Raw genomic sequence first — 17,777 nt, 5'->3', positions numbered from 1 at the left:
TTTTAACTGAATACACAGTCATTTAATGGTTTTGCTGAGTGTTTAGAGTCTAAACTAAGCGGTTTATGAAAACTACCTGATATTTAAGAACCAATAATTCATTATGTACAAATGTATGAACATTGGTCTAATAAAAATCAATTCAGTCATTCCAATTATCAGTCTAACTGTAGTTATATTTACTTAAAAGGCATCAAAATAACACAAAAATATGCCAATATTATAGCCAGTGATACTCATTCAATATTATTTATTGTACCTTTCATGGCGCTATGACTAAAGCTTACAATACTGAATTAAACGGATTACTGCTCTTGATCACTACCCAAACCTTTTATGTATAATTTATGACAAAATTAACCACCCTCAACAACAAATGTACAATTACCAAATGCAGATTCAGATTGAGCAATGGTAAAGAAACAATTTCAGCTCTACAACTGTTACATTTCAGTTCCTTTAAGGTCTGTATTACAAGAAAGGCAGCAGAGAGAGAGAGAGAGAGAGAGAGAGAGAGAGAGAGAGAGAGAGAGAGAGAGAGAGAGAGAGAGAGAGAGAGAGAGAGAGAGAGAGAGAGAGAGAGAGAGAGAGAGAGAGAGAGATGTTATACATTTGACACAGAACTTCCCTCTGTAAAACAATTATCCAAAATAAAAATTACACCAAAACTGCTCTTTGTTCTACAAAAATAAATACACATTTCCAGCAGCAGTCATTGGGAAACTTCATTAAGTGCTTTAAGGGATGTAAGTGTGTTTTTGATATTGATAGTGTTCACATGGCGATACACACAGCATCTTTAACTAATTAACTTTCGTCTCCTTGTAGCTTCTTCATGATCTGGCTGTTGGGTGGCGCTGTGGTGAAAAGTGTGCCCACAAAAGCGTGCGTCCCCCACATTCCGTGCCGAATCACTTTACAACAGCCCAGGTCTTCAATCTGAAAACCTAAATGCCGATACCTTTCATCTGTTTCAAAGAGCGAGTTGTTTGTGTACGGTCCAAAGAACTGAGGACAGAGAAGATTAAGAAAACTTAAACAGCAGCTTGTGGATTGTATCAAAAGTTCTGTACACGTTTATATGACTTACTGCAAGTCCAGATGACGGGTCTATGAAATCGGCCCAGAATCCTTCTGTTCGGAGAGCATTACATATCTCCGTGGCACCTGCAATAAACTGCATAGAACACAATTATCAACATTGATTCAAATCTAATGAATTGCTTTAACAATGGAGCTTCCATTCAGTTTAGCTTACATGGTTTTGGCACACGCTCAGTTATAAATCTTTCCTTTGAATAAAGCTGCTCATAAACAATCAATGGCATGAAAATAATACAGTCCCTGCAGCATTCCTACAGCATGGCCCCACAGTGATGTGAACCAGACAATAACAGTAAATAACACAGCCTGCCAAAGCTCTCCCTCTCATACACACATGTTCTGAAGAACTTTTGTTGTACTAAAGCCAAATAACTTTGCTCAAGGACAATACAAAGTTTGTATAATACAGGCATTATGTGTGTACAGTAATAATATAATATTATATATTATATATCATGTAAATATTATACTATTAATTTATAATATAATAAACAAATATATATCATACTAATTTACAGTTAATATATATTATAATATATATAACTTCAATTATATGACAATGTCTATCTATCTGTATATACAGTATAGATTTATCTATAGATAGACAGAAAAATAGATAGACTATCCATTGCAATGTTGAGTGCTTGATATCTCTGGCACATCTCTTTAGGATGTTGAAATATGAATCTTGTTAATTGCAAATAACATGATTTATGCACTTATATATATATATATATATATATAAAAAAAATATGTCATGTTAATCATATCAAGCAACTGGATCAACTCACTTTAGCCAGCAGCTCTTCCCTTTCTTTGTCCACTTGCTCAGTCCAGGCCGTCATGTCGTTCTGTGTCCTCTGAGTCACAGTGACCACTATCAAGCCAGTTGACGGCGCCTCAGGGAACATGGACTCAAAATCTGAATTAGATAATAAATAGGGTACACGCATGTAAATAAACATTAACCACACGAATGCGACACTACAGTACAAAATAATACATATCTGTACAGTAATTACATACAAAACACTGTTACATTTTGAGATTTAGAACAACCACAAAATTCAGTGCCTAAAATACATATGGAAATGCTACCCTCTTGTGGTCATATTTTACATTTACACCATTCAAACCGAGACCACCCCTACTGCCAACAACCTCATCAGAAAGTCACAGTGCAATATAACAGGTCCATGCTAAATCTGATGAATTCAAATACTCTAAAACAGCAGCATACTGACCTTTCTTTAACAATTCAGGGCAAGACTGAATGGCACACTCCACACTGGAATTATCAAAAAAGTGCTCTGCTTTATCTACGTTCTGTGCTGAAGAAGTCAGATCAATTTCCTAAAAAACAAAACAAATACATGTATATGTACATATATATATACACAGTATTGTATTCTCTCTCTCTCTCTCTCTCTTTGTATAAATAAAAGTTTGAAAAGTTTGGTGTCAAGATCTTTTTAAAGAAAATAATACTTTTATTCAGCAAAGATGCATCAAATTGATCAAAAGTGACAGTAAAGACTTTTATATTAAAAACAAAATCAATTATATTTCAAATAAATGCTGTTCTATTGAATTTTCTATTCATCAAAAAACCTAAAAAAAAATTAAATATGGTTTTCTAAAAAATATTGAGCAGCACAACTGTTTTCAGCATTGATAAGAAGAAATGTTTCTTGAGCAGCAAATCATCATATTAGAATGATTTCTGAAGGATCGTGTGACGCTGAAGACTGGTGTACTGATGCTGAAAATTCAGCTTTCAATCACAAGAATAAATTTCATTTCAGAATATATTCAAAAGATAATATAGTTATGTTAAATTGTAGTAAGATTTCACAATTTACAGTATTTTGATCAAATACATGCATCCTTGGTGAGCAAAAAAGACTTTCAAAAACATTACAAAAAAATCTCACCAACCCTAAACTTTTGAACGATATAAAACCTAACATTTTACATTATATTAAAATTATGAGGTAATATTTAGATAACCCTTATTATAAGCAAAAGCAAAACAATAACTTTATTAATGATAGTGAACTCTTTTGTTTTTCAAATTCATGTTGTTAATTATGATCTTTAACCATTAATGCATTAAGCATTAACTTCACAACCATTAATAATGCTATTTTTACTAGTTATTTGTTTATTCTGTCATTCCAAATACAGATCTTTTTTTCTGAAAGCATCATACATGTAGCTCATTGATGAAATGGGCCAGGATGAAGTTGTGCCTCTCGCTGCTGGACTGAGCAGTGAGCAAGTCCGGCATCACACTGTGGATCGGTGTGCTCCTCTGCTCCACTGGACCCTCCAAATGACAGTCAAAGCCCACGTTACCCGGCAACTGGAAGCGCTTATCCTGAGGCCCAAATGGGCCCATGTTCTCATCCGGCCACACTGTCCTGGGTGCTATTCACAGGAAATAACCAACACAAAACACAAAAGTTATATTACATCAAACTAATGATACAACATCAAATGCTGTTATTAATCTGTATGTTAAATATTTTGTAATTACGGTAAGTCTACCTGAAAAGGCAATTACTTAATTCTGTTTTATTGGAGGACAACTGTTTTTTAAATATTCTAGAGAGGAATACACTCATTTACCAATGGTAGGGGTTGTGTTGTTCAAGTGTGGCTCATCTGAGCCGGACGCCCCAGAGAAAGTTCTGGCTCCAACAACACGATGAACTAGAACGTGAAGCCCTGGCAGGTACGTCACCAGCCGAGCTCTGCTGCAGAGCACCTGAGAAAACACAGCAAGCAGTTATATAGCGCTTATAAACATCTCTACCATAGGAGAACAATGACAAACATGTGGTCATGATGTTAGATTTTGTTGTGTTTACTTGGATCCACCTTGCAATGACTAGGGTTTACAGTAGTACACTTACACTGGTCATCCTGTTGGGCTTCTCTTGTTTACAGTTCACCTGTGGGTGGGGGAAAAATAATGTAGTCACATAACAATACTTATTAAACACACACACACACACACACACACACACACACACACACACACACACACACACACACACACACACACACAACTAATGTAGCTCTTCATTAGGTACCTGACAAAACAATAATTATTTTGAGCTGGATAAAACATGGATGAGAGCAGTGTCCAAGACTTCATAATTTACAGATCTGTACAGCCCAGTAAAGAAACGGATCATTTTGTTAAAAATCACCCTGAGTTGCAATATTTCCTCTTGTAACTAAGAACTAAACAATACTAATCTGCAATATGTAATAAACCAGCTGCTGTCTGTTGTGCAACTTACAGAGAGGTCATAAAGGAGCAATAAATAATACAACGTACCACTATAAAAAACTAACATTTTCGGCCTTCAACCAATTCTCACAAATGTAACAGATGAACTATAAAGTAAACAGTTAATGACACATTTGTTATTTACTCATGTCTCATTAGCCCATTGGCTAAACTTTGTTGAAAAGTTACATTTAATAACAATCACTCCAATAAAAATGAAACATATCCTGTGTTCTGTATTATTTAGTACTCTCTTTGTAGATGCGCAATAACAATATTCAAAGTAAGCAAATTTATATGTTCTTACCTGAATTGTGTATGATGTATGTTAGCTGTTAGCAAGCTAACAGCTACTCTGGTTTAACCTTATGATTACGTAACGACGGAAGCGTGTAAAGGACAAACACAAGAGCGTCCCTGAAATTTCTTACAGCTCCACTAGATGACGTCCGCAGAACATCATAGAAAATGTTTCTCTTGCTCGTTCTTGAGACTCAGACTTTAGTTCTATTCAAGCATATAACAGACATTTTAAACTACTTTATTTAGCCTAGTTCACACTCTCCAACAATATGCTAATTAATAAAAAATAAAGTAGGCTATTTCACCTCTTTAAACTAGGCCTACATAATTTAATTATTTTGCTCTTGGGTTGCTTTATAATAGAATGAAACCGGAAAAGCTTGTTGCCATTGACTTGTTTCCATTGACATTGTTGACTCACAAACATGTCTGGCAGGATAAAAGCCCTGTGATAAAAGCACACAACAAAAACACAGGAAAGATGGCTTAGAAAAAAAAAAACTCTTTCACAATCCCTTTCACACAGAGATTCCGGTGTGCTGTGTGAAAGGGGCTAAGGGGAGTCTTTCATTAGGATCCTTGAGTAAAAAAATTATGAAATAGCTTAATTATAACCTATTAGGTGTTTGAATTTGTTTTACTGAGGGGAGAAAGCATTGCAATGTGATAAACTTGGAGGTGTAAGAGGAACAACTGTATGGCAAGCCGTTTTGACTTTTATTCATTGGATATGAATTTGTGATCAACAATTCAATTTTCACTAGTTATAAAATGCTTATTCTTAATAGGCTATCAGAAATTAGATTTCTACTAATAAAAATGGCAATTTTTTTATAGGCTATCAGGAATTACATTTCCACTGGTAAAATATTTAATTATTGATATCGACAATGATCATCACTGACAGAAAAATGAATTATTGATATCAAGAATTTAATTATATAATTGTACTAGTTAAATGTCACCATATCATTTAGATTCAATTGTTGATTTAGATTTAGATTCAATTGTTGATATCCAAAAAATGTTTTCTTATAGTTGAAATTCCAGTTTCACATATCAGAAATGAAAAAAAACGTTTTTTATATATATATCAATGAATAATTTCGAAGTTAGGCTACTAGTAGAAAATAAATTCCTGATTTCATGAAGTCAATTTTCACTAGTTGTAATGTTACTTCTTGATATCTGTAAATGTGTTTCAACAGGTCACATTTGTTATTTCTGATATCTGAAAATGTATTTCTGATATCAATAATTAGGAGAGTAATTTCAGATATCTAAAATGGCTTTCTTACAAGTAACAATCTACTATCACTGGTGACAATCAAATGATTGATGTCAAAAAATGAACATAGCATTTCAGTTGTTGATATTAAGAACAGACATTTGCACTAGTAACCACGTAATTATTGCTAGCAAGATTTTCACTAGCAAGAATTGTATTTCTGATAAAGTGAAATTGGAATTTCAGCTAAGAAATCAATTCTTGATATCAACAATTGAATTTGAATGGCAGCCTATATGGTGACATTTAACTACTGAAAATAACAATTATCAAGAATTATAGTTTTTACTATTTAATTCTTAAAATGTAATTCTGATATCAAGAATTCATATTTCTGCGAGTGATGATGTCATTGTTGATATCAAGAATTGACAATTTCACTAGTGGAAATGTAATTCCTGGCAACCTTTTTTTAATTTATTTTTTAAAATCTAATTCCTGATATCAATAATTCGCATTTTAACTATAGATCAAATTGAATTGTTGAAATCAAGAATTAATATCCAGGGAATTAATAAAAGTCCAAATGGCTTGCCATTCTACTGTGAATATGCTTCGGTGCTGTTCTGGTGATGGAATCACCTTCACATTAAATATTAGCATCAATGTTAGCCTATAATAATTTATGTTATTTTCTGCCTTGCACCAGAACGGGTAACAAACCTTATTAATTTCAGCCATGAAGAAAACTTGACATTTGAAAACCAAACAAATTTATATAGATTTTTCCATTTCTTCCAAGCATGTAAGACCAGCCAGAGAATGTGATTTATATAGTCTATTAAAAATTGTCTTGGCATTTCTTCCTTTATTCTGCTAAAGCCAGCTTAAAATACATGAAAGCAATATGTGGCTTTTCTGCAGTACAGCATGCTTTCAAAGTACACACTAAATGACAATAAGAAAACAGTGATTTATTGTTTCATCTTTCACTGTATTTTTAGCAAATGTAAGTTGCACCAAATGCTTTTGACTTTAATAAAAGCCAAATACATTAAAGAATCCTCAAAAAGGCTTGATAATGTATTAGTCTATTAAAGATTGTCCATCCTAAACAAACAACAACGGAATAATGAGAAGATACTGACAGACAAATGTATTTGTACCCAGGTTCACTCTACATAAATAAAACCAAAAAGAATCAGCACATTTGAAGCACTGTATTACATTGTATATGATTAGTGTTACAATATGAAAAATATAATGCAAATACAAACATAATAGTGTCCCACTGGTAGGGTATTTCGTTCTCTCTCTCTCTCTCTCTCTCTCTCTCTCTCTCTCTCTCTCTCTCTCTCTCTCTCTCTCTCTCTCTCTCTCTCCTTTTTTTTTTTTTTGGCCTATTTTTTCTTACATTATGGGTCAGGTGTGATATGCACCAATACTAAAAACAGCAACAGAGCCCGTTTCTGTAAAGGACGGAAGGCTTTTGTCGGGGCCTATTAAGGCTTTCACTGCCTTGCATGCTCTTCTGAAACTCGGAGGACATTCCAGGTCACCCTGAAGCAGTGAATTGCATTACCAGGCGCTGTTTGTCAGTCCTATGTGGCAACTCAATATCTAAAAGCTGTACCAAAGCCAAAGGGTTTCTCCTCAACAAAGGCACAGTTAAAAACTGCAGCACTGTACTTACTCAAATGAAGTGTAATGGAATTAAATAGCTTCAGGTTTCCCCCTAATGTTCTTTTAGTGGCACTAGTCACTTGGCTGCCTTATTTTTCTCATGATAAGAAAAAAGATGAAAAGACAAAAGATGTCCTAGATGTCTTGTTCTTTCAATGTCAAATGTGTGTACTGATGAAATGCTGTAAATGAACATTAACCTGAAATAAATCTGTTTAGAAATGTATTAGTTAATTAAGCTTTTTAGGAATTTTTCCTTATTGTTAAGCATATCCATAATCTTATTCATGCTCAATACCTCCATATATTTCTCAAAAGCAAAAACCACAGACTCCATGCCCTTGTGTGCAGTACATGATTTCCTCTCCTGTAAAACTACAGTCATGAATCAGTCTGTTTAGGACAGTTTCTCAATTTGGCTACATCAAAACTGGATTAGAGAGACGCGTGTTTCTGTTAGATAACAAATGAGAAATATAGACAAGCCATTCTGCACCGTGGTAGGATTTCCTGTGATCATCCTTTTCTTATAAGTGTGTTGGCTATAATAGGCCCCTTAATTCCAATGAAGACCATTCTTATCTTCACGCACAGTCCAGTGACACTATAGAGATCTAGAGAACTGTTTGAGTTCGACTGTTTTGCAACAATTTGGGGAGTTGGAGGGCTTTTCAATTCCAGCATGACAATGGGTCTCATTCACAAATAACTGTGTGGATTAATCATACTTACAGTACGCGCAGGAAAACTTCTAATGAAAAATATGCTGCCTTATAAGATGAGGCAGCAATATGTGTTTAGTGGAACTACGCATTTCATTATGAATCAGCCAATAGAGGTAAACTTATAACTGATAATGATAATGTAAAGTTATTTCATGCTATTTCATTACTCACTGGATGGCTTTTAGTTGTGTTTTGTAGACACCAAGTAATCATCCAAGTTGCCGTTCCCCAAGAATGTGTAACTGAAGGACTGGAATGCCTGAGAGATTCCAGAATGATGCCACAGCAGGATTACCAAACACATTCAGCCGTTCAGACATTTGCTCTTTTTATGGAGGAAAAAGAGTCAGATAGTAGGAAAGACAGGGGCAACAGGCATAAATAATGAGAAATTGTTCCTCTCTGGGGTTTCAAAGACAAAACATCCTGCTACGACAAGCCACCACATGCTGTGGTTTCCCATATAGCACCAGATGTACCGGTCGAATCGGAGATACCTGCTTTCTGTGCATTGCAACACATGTACAAGCCAGAGGCACAAACCATTTAGTAGAACATGAAAAAGTTGCTTGTTGTGGTGTAAGTTTAGTTGTTATGACTTGTTTTTTGATATGTGAGACAGATCAGAATATTTTCAGAGTTTCCGTTTGACCCCCTGGCCTTATTATTATAACTAATGGTGACAGTACCTTGAGGAAAATTTGATACTTTGTCAGTGAGATTAAATACATTTTTGAAAATGCATTATGTATAAATACTCTCTCTCTCTCTCTCTCTCTCTCTATATGTGTGTGTGTGTGTGTGTGTGTGTGTGTGTGTGTGTGTGTGTGTGTGTGTGTGTGTGTGTGTGTGTGTGTGTGTGTGTGTGTGTGTGTGTGTGTGTGTGTGTGTGTGTGTGTGTGTGTGTGTGTGTGTGTGTGTCACAGCATGTTTTAACATTCATTCTCTAGTCTTTGATAATTGTAAGATATTTAAGTCCCCTTGCATTCTAAACGAAAAAGTATGTACCAAGCCTAACACATTTTACACTTACATAAACTATTATGTTGTTTAGTACTGGAAGTGTATATATGTTTTCTTTGGTCATGTTTTATCTTGCCTGTAGCACAAACCTGTGACAGCCACTGGTGCACCCAAAAGAAAAAGGAAAAGCATTCATGATGACCCTGGGTTTGCCACAAATTTTCAATCACTCATATGCTCTCATGAAATTGACACAATATAAATATACTCCCCCCTCCTTCTAGACTGTCCTTGCACTTAGTATGCTGTAGTTATTTTAGTTTGTTTCATGTCTCGGTTGTGGGAACAGCAGATTCTGGCAAATTGCCGCAACCTCAGAGTCTTTCCATCCTTATGGTTCAATCTAAAATCAGAGAGCTTTTTTATCAGGTGAGGAGCTGCTTGTAACAGAAGAGGCCCATGTCTGATGTTTAACTTTCACATTCCACAGACTCACACAGTTTGTTATTCTATATTCTGGTGGTCCAGCGGGGGTTGGTGAATAACGTTTTTCGAAAATTGTGTTATCAGATCCATATGTTTCCACACACAACGAGTGACCGCCACCTCTCAAATTGTTGAGTTCTGCGTAGAGCACATGTGGTCTTTCTGCTCACTCAGCACAAAGCTACACTGAAGCCAATAGGGTTTCTAGGGACAGAAAAGGAAATGACACAAACATGCACGGTGATGGTGAGAGACATGAATTAGTATTAAGACGTGGTTAGTACATTTGAAAAGTGGAAACCCTGCTGAAAAATTCAATATAAACCAGCATGAATTCCATGTTTAGAGCTGGTATAGTGCTATGGACCATCAAATTAAGTTCTCAAGCAAAACTGAGCTGGTCAATCAGCACTCCTGTTTCCCTTGCTGGTGATGACTAGCAAACCAGCAACCGGCATCCCATGCAAAACAAACCGTATGCTGGTGACCAGCAATGCTGAATTTTTAAGCAGGGAAAATCAGCATCACTTAAGTGTTTCCATATGTGATCAGTATTCTTAAAAGCATTTCTATCATGATTTGTAAATGATCCAGGATGGAGACAGTTCTTGTCGGTTGACTGTGAAGATGTGGTATTCATTCAGTCATGGAGCAGCTTCTTTCTCTGGCTGTCCTCCAATTCTGAGAACATTCCTGCTCTGGGTTGTGCTCTTACTCTTAAACTGCTGCTGACACAGGAGGGTGTTCACTAATATTTTCAGCATACATAAATAATAATGAAAAAATGTAATCAATTTTTTTGCAGTATATCAGATTACACAACATTTGATTGAATTATTACTGAAATATTTTGTTTACAAAATGAACAGTATATACCAATGTCTGCACATTACTCTGTTAAAAGGACATATGGTTTCATTAGTACTGCTTATGATGATCATGTTTTACACCCTCACAGAGCGAAAAGCAAAACATATGATTCATGTGATCTTTGTGTTGAGACACAGGCGTGTGGAGCCAGCAATATTGCGAAACTGTTGGGAAAAGAGGAAAAACCAACCACAGGACATTCTTTTCACATTTCATCAAAAGCTAGCCCTCCCTATAAGGTTGTAAAGTCCCTTCATGGCTGTTTTCTCTTAAAATATCTTGTATATTGACCTCACAGTGAGTGCTCTTAGGGACAAATGACACTGCCTTTAGGAAGAGTCAAGAACATAAGATCAGGACATTCAACCTATTTTAAACTTATAGTGCATTGTTGCAAATAGGCCCTACTGTTATAGCTGGACTGAGGCTTTTGTTATTATCCATATTTGACATAAAATGCACATGAAAACACATGACTGCGATTTACCATATCTGCTGTTTTTAACTGTTGTAAAAGGACTGACTCAAATTCCTCCTCATGGTCATTTTTCTAACTTGTATCCTTACAGTCTGCTCCCTGAATCACACTTCCAAGGAAATTTGAGCGTTTTCTCAGGCACTATAGATCTATAGATATCTTGATTGACTAGGGTTAATTCAGGCAAAATTGGACATATTTTGTTAAATAATCTAGAACAGTATTAAAGTGTGTACTCGCATTTGTGTTGTGTCAGGTCTCTTTTATCATTTTATGTAGGAAATATAACAAAAATCAGAAGTCAAAATGAGTGGGTTCACAATGGGCCAATGAGTGCGAAATCATCATTATGAACTATAGGCCCATTTAAAATTTTTTTTTTTTTTTTTACCTGACATCGTCCTAATATTTGGTTAGTACAAATAAAGACAGTTACTGAAATTTTAGTGTTGAGTCATAATACATTATTATTACATGTTTTTTGTTTTGTTTTAATGAAAATGCATTACAGATACTCTTAGGTTGCATGATCAAAAGAGGCATTTATAATGTTACATATACAATTTCTATTTCAAATAAAAGCTGTTATTTTGAACTTTCTCTTCATCAAAGAATCCTGAATAAAATGTAGGCCAATCACAGTTTCCACTAAACTATTAAGCAGCACAACTGTTTTCAATATTGACAATAATAAGGACACTAAATCAGCATTTAGAATGATTTCTGAAGGATCATGTGACAACGAAGACTGGAGAAATGGCTGCAGAAATTTCAGATTTAGACAGGAATACATTAGACTTTAAAATGTATTAGGCTACAATAGATAATAGCACACATTAGCCAACTCTTTTTACTTTATTTTTGTTCAAATAAATGCAGCCTTTGTGAGCATAACAAACGGCAGTATTAGTGAAAACAGTTTCATGTTACAACCAGACTGTTTAATTGATCACATCACAGTCCTGGGATTTGACTACATCTGCGTTTCTTTAGGCTTTTGTCATTGCTCTGCAGAAAATCCTGTTTCCTTAGCAGCATTTGTCAGAGCGTTGGAGCGCGCGGCGCGTCCTCGCGCGCTGGAATGCGAGCTGATGCTCGGGGCGGTCTCGCGCTGCGCTCATCACACAAGTATGTGGATGTTTCACAGACTCCAAAGCGAAACGTTTCAAGCGGTTTATTCCTCAGCGCTGCGAGCAGAGGATGCACCTCTTGCCTTCATCTTTATCACAACCCGAGGAGCACCGAACACAACTTAAACACTTTGCACAGAGAACTGGAATCTTTCTCTCTTACTGTAACATCATGGACAGACTGCAGTCTCGAGGTCACCCGGTTGATGTTCAGCGACGGTGAATGAAGATGAGGTTCAGTTAACGATAGCCCATGATGGATCACCATCACGATATGAAATGTAAAATAGTTGTGGTCGGGGACACTCAGTGTGGGAAGACGTCTTTGTTAAATGTGTTTGCCAAAGACTCCTTTCCAGAGGTTAGTAGAGAAAAGTCGCCAATAAATATGAATGTTAATTTGATCTTTAATATCATTTTGTGTCATGAGTGTAACATTTATTGAACGTTTTAGCCATTAGCTGGTCGTTTTGTTTGGTTAAATATTAAACTTTGGATCTTTCTCTTGCAGAACTATGTTCCTACGGTGTTTGAGAACTACACAGCCAGTTTTGAGGTGGACACATTGAGAGTTGAGCTCAGTCTTTGGGATACTTCAGGTAAGAGAAGGAAAAGCAATTTGATGTTTTTATCCAAGCCTCGATCCACACACATGCACATAGCCTATGAATTTATTGGTCTTCATAGAAGCTGTAATGCAGTTTTTGAGATTTTGGGCGTTGTGGGATATGATGATATGACACCCTCTATTTTTGGTGGACTGGAGACTGGAAGAGGACCACAGATATTCTTGTCAGACTGATGTATGATTCATCACTTATGATATAATTCATTAATAAAAAATTTGAATATGTGATGATGAGGTTGAAGAAGAAAAGTGAGTGCTATGAGCACTTTTATATTTTATTAATGAACACTTTTAGGTTTTGGTTTTGGATTTGGTTCAGGTTTTTCTTATCAAAAACAACGTTTGATATCTTGGGTTACCTACGCAGTCCAGTTTAATAAGCTCTTCATGTTGCACTGCCTGCATATTAGATTGATTCTCTCTTAAGAGCCATGGTTTTCTGAAGAAATTAAGAATAAAAAGTGTTGTGGAGCTTAAAAAGGTTCTTCAATTGAATCAAACTGTAAAACTGTGTTTGGTTTTAAGCGGAAGCTTTATTTTTGCTCGTGATGTTCTCACAGCAGACTCACTCTTGTCTCCCACACTTCTAGAATGACTCAGATGAATGTTGTTAATGTTAGGTAATACTATCTCAAAATAATCTACACATATGTGGTAGTAATTTTCATAGCATAGTTTGTTTGCAAATAATGCTTTCTTTAAACAGTTGTTTATATATTTATCAAATCTGAACTGACAGTTATCATCTTTTCCTTCCTCATGTTTTTTGCGAGCAACCCATGCCTCGCCATGGACAGACATTTCAAAATGAGACTGTTAAATATTTCAGTAATGATGGCTAATGATCTGAGATTTGAACTCATTTCAAGCTCTACAAACTTTCTAGAACAGATTCAACACTCACCTCCCAGAATAGCACTGTAACCTAATTTGCTGCGCTTGAAACATGGATACATGTGCTGTGTTCCTATGTAGAGGGACAGTGACTTGCACAGAGACCCCCATAGAAAACCAACCAGTATCAGTCCAACCAGTTCAGAATGTCCTAAGAAGACTTTACTCACAGCAACACTGAATAAATAAATGGATAGAGAATTATTCACTTTTGACTTTTAATTATTTGAATTGAATTATATACTTTTTTACTGTTCTATGACAGTAGTAATATAGTGTTTGTAGTTTATGGGGACGTTGTTCGTCAAACTGGATGCTATAAATGAATATATATAAAATAAAAGATTACTCCTAAATTATGTTTTTCTAGGACAGAAGTGCATGGTTTCTGACACTGCCTTGTAAAGAGAGAAAAACATTAATTAAAACAAAAATGAGAAATGTTGTCTTTGGCAACTAGCTGAAAATTACTAAAACTAAAATTGAAATAAAAATAAATTAAAGCTAAATAAAAATATTTGACCTACTAACTATTTAATAATTTAACTAACAAGTGACAAAACATAACATTACTAAAACTACAAATAGCCTACTATAATAGTATATACATCATACTAAAATAACACTGATTTGTATACTGTTGAACTTTGAAAGATTGTGATATAATTAACATTTCATTGCGATACATTATGGAATAAATCTAATAGCAATATACCATCTTAAAACAATTCAGTTGCATAAATATCATGCTAACATGCTGTGTTCATTGTTTAACTTACCAGTTTTTCCATTGCACTGTCAGGTTATTGTTCAGATTATTACGTATTCAAAGTAATAATTTATTTATTAGTACAGTGTTTTGGTGTGTGTTTGCAGGGTCTCCATACTATGACAACGTGCGCCCCCTCTCTTATCCGGACGCTGATGCAGTTCTCATCTGTTTTGATATCGGTCGACCAGAGACTCTGGAGAATGTGCTAAGGAAGGTACGCTGATTTTCAAGACATTTGTTCATCGGTGCGGATGGTTTATAAACTGTTGTAGCTCTCCTGAACTGTTTTTTGGGATATTCTCACAATCCCTGTCTTTGTGGTGATGAGAACAAAAGTCCAGACATCTGAGACAAGAGTCCAATGAATGAGAGAGGGAATGTGTGGGAGGGCTTTGATCCTTTGACTATCACATGAGGGGGAGAATGACAACCAATAAGAATTGTTTACGTTGGGCCTCAGAATCATAGAGCCTTTGTGCCGCAGAATGCCTTGTAACCTCTGATGTCATTGGGGAGACAAGAGGTTTTAAGAGAGCAAGAATTAACCACCCGTTTTGGGGCTTCATTGGTGTTCCCACTGACTCTCTCTGAGCGAGGTGGTCTGTGCAACTCTACACTGATGTCATCGGGTGATTCTAGGTGAACTACTAGAGAACATTACGCTAATGCCCATTTCACCCATGTCGGGGTCCTCCACTGACTAGAAGTAGGGATGATACTTAAAACGAAAGTGTTTTAATAACTGGGTCATGAAGATATTATATCATGCAATCACAGATTTGTAGACATAGACATCCTGGGATAACAAAATCGCTGGAGGGTTTATAAACAATGTGGAAAGGAATTTGTGGTGCTCTCATTTTCAAAATAAACAGCCAAATCGTATTAGACAGATAAAAGATTACTTAAAAATGAATAATATTATATTCTTGTCTTTCAAAGGAATTTTAGGTTTGTTTTCTTAGTTTTTCTAATCTTAGTTTTTGTAGTTTTACTGATATTATGATAATAGTTATATAAATCATATTACAATAAATATTAAAATAATGAATGTATTTTTTTTATATTTCATATATTTTTCAGTTTTTGTTTTAATTCTAGTCATTTTGTTATGTGCTTTTATTAGTGTTTATTTATTTCAGTTTGACTTCAACTTATTTTATTTAAGTTAGTTGCCAACATTTCAAATTTTCGTTTAGGTTTTTCATTTAATATTTATATGATTTCTGTTTGTCAACAGTCTAACACCATGTTTTTTAAACCCTTTAGTGGAAAGGGGAAATTGAGGAGTTCTGTCCCAATACTAAAGTACTTTTGGTTGGATGCAAGTCAGACTTACGTGCAGATCTGGCCACATTTGTTCAGCTGTCCAATGACATTCCTTCATCGTATGACCAGGTGAGTTTAAAAAAAAAAATATAGCTACAATCAAAATAGAACAAATGAAAATTAACATTCAATTTCAAAAGCTTATACTACAAATAGTGCAATTACGTATCTTCAACCAAAGACCCCTAGGTGGTGGATAGTGAAACATGTTGCATTTTTAACCTGGGCTATATTATAAAATGCATACAGTTCCATATTAATGTATTTACAGACTTTGTTATGATGCTTAATCAGCGTGCAAAACCACTAAAATAATCATTATTGAGGCCCATATTACACTTGAAACATTGACAATGATACATTTGGCTAAACTTTAGCTTAAAATTTACATTGTAATTTGACCCCTGAATTAGATGATCAGAAATTATTTTAGCATTAAACTGTCTATCAGCTTTAATTTTTGACTTCTTGTGCCTTTTAGGGTTCAAACATGGCCAAGCAGATCTCTGCCCCTTACATCGAGTGCTCAGCGCAGCAGTCTGAGAACAGCGTGAGGGACATTTTTCACATAGCCACACTGGCCTGCATCAGTAAAAGCAACAAGAATGTGAAGCGCATGAAGTCCAGCAGAGCCACCAAGAGGAGCTCGCACGTATCTAGGCCTGAGCTGGGATCAGTGTCATGTCTACACAAGACCAAGACAAAAACCTGCACAGTCATGTGATTTCAGAAGCCATTTCATCTGCATGCATTCATTCTCTTATCAGGATTCCTTCTAGAAGTCCATTGGGGAATTAACTGAAGGGAGATATTTTGCACTTCACAATTCACAATATGTACCGGTGAACTGAGTGAGCGACATGTATTAATGATGATGCATTCTATTCTCCCCTATTTAAAATCACCTCAGAACATTTTAGCCATCATAATAAACCTAAAGCAGGGAAAACATCTGTTCCTATACTGCCAAATGAGCACTTATGACTTTGTAGAAGCCGTCCAAAGAAGAATTTCCTCTGGATTTCGTTGTGTCATGTTTCAGTGCAATGACCCCCAGTTTATGCACGTAACTAACTTGTTGGATTAACATGTGGTCAGTGCTGCTAACCTCAGCACTGTCCTATTAGATCTGACATCACCAAAAAGTGTCAAATAATGTCACAGATATACATTGTAAGTAGTTTTTTTCTATATGAGATATTAATGAGGCAATAAATTAAGCATACCTGCCGCAAGCAGTTGTGTCAATGACAATTTATGTCATATGCAAACAGATTCCAAACACTATTTAAAAAAGCTAAATCCTTTATGTATTCAGATTTACAAGGTTTGCCTGTATTCTTTCTTTAAAAGAACTTGCATGGCAACTATTATAATATTTTATATCATGACTTTACCAGTGTTGTTGAATGTCTCTTGATCATTCAGCTGAAAAAAAAAAAAAGTGTTTTGTGCTGTAATGATAATTACTCTGTGAAGTGATTCCCCAAAACAGCCTCATACACAAATTATACACTATTTACACTAAAATAAATAAATAAAAAGTGTCTGTATGAATTAACATTTTAAAATGTTACAAGTGTTACATTAAAATAGAAAAAAAGGTTTGTAACTGCATTTCTGTAAATTAATCCACAATTTCCTATAAAGCATTCTATAAGTATTATTTCCATTAGTGTAATCTTTACTTATTTTTGTGACCAAAAGCAAGTTTATAATGTATTTACTGATATATGTATCAATGGTTCATTTAAATCACAATTGTGAAATAAATCACGCGCTGTGATTTATCTTTTATTTATTTATTTATTTAAATGTAAGATACCCAAAAGGTCCATTGTCTGGCAAAATTAGTGATTCCTACACTATTCTAGCGCATTCAG

General features: G+C 35.2%; 2 protein-coding genes across 3 annotated transcripts; one reads left to right on the top strand and one right to left on the bottom strand.

Moving 5' to 3' along the window:
- Positions 1-235: 235 nt before the first annotated feature.
- On the bottom strand, positions 236-4,829 carry mmadhcb (metabolism of cobalamin associated Db). 2 transcript variants are annotated; one of them, XM_082175908.1, is made up of 8 exons: positions 4,713-4,829; positions 4,023-4,061; positions 3,736-3,874; positions 3,317-3,534; positions 2,349-2,457; positions 1,896-2,026; positions 1,091-1,177; positions 236-1,008 (listed from the first exon to the last, which is right to left on the bottom strand). In XM_082175908.1, exons 2-8 carry the CDS (start codon positions 4,029-4,031, stop codon positions 808-810), a joined length of 894 nt encoding a protein of 297 aa, XP_082032034.1. In that variant the 5' UTR covers positions 4,032-4,061; positions 4,713-4,829; the 3' UTR covers positions 236-807. The 2 variants fall into 2 exon arrangements, with proteins under 2 accessions (XP_082032034.1, XP_082032035.1); XM_082175909.1 differs by lacking the exon at positions 4,713-4,829 and having other exon boundaries at positions 4,023-4,084.
- A 7,393-nt stretch (positions 4,830-12,222) lies between these two features.
- rnd3b (Rho family GTPase 3b) lies at positions 12,223-17,560 on the top strand. The gene is made up of 5 exons (XM_082175912.1): positions 12,223-12,632; positions 12,783-12,870; positions 14,670-14,779; positions 15,835-15,963; positions 16,376-17,560. The coding sequence occupies exons 1-5, from the start codon at positions 12,525-12,527 to the stop codon at positions 16,616-16,618; spliced, it is 678 nt and encodes a 225-aa protein (XP_082032038.1). The 5' UTR covers positions 12,223-12,524; the 3' UTR covers positions 16,619-17,560.
- The last annotated feature ends 217 nt before the right edge of the window (positions 17,561-17,777 follow it).

The sequence above is a fragment of the Leuciscus leuciscus genome (genome assembly GCF_965113295.1).
Source record: "Leuciscus leuciscus genome assembly, chromosome: 7".
In the NCBI taxonomy this organism is placed as follows: Eukaryota; Metazoa; Chordata; class Actinopteri; order Cypriniformes; family Leuciscidae; genus Leuciscus; species Leuciscus leuciscus.
This window is presented reverse-complemented; position numbering and strand designations above follow the sequence as displayed.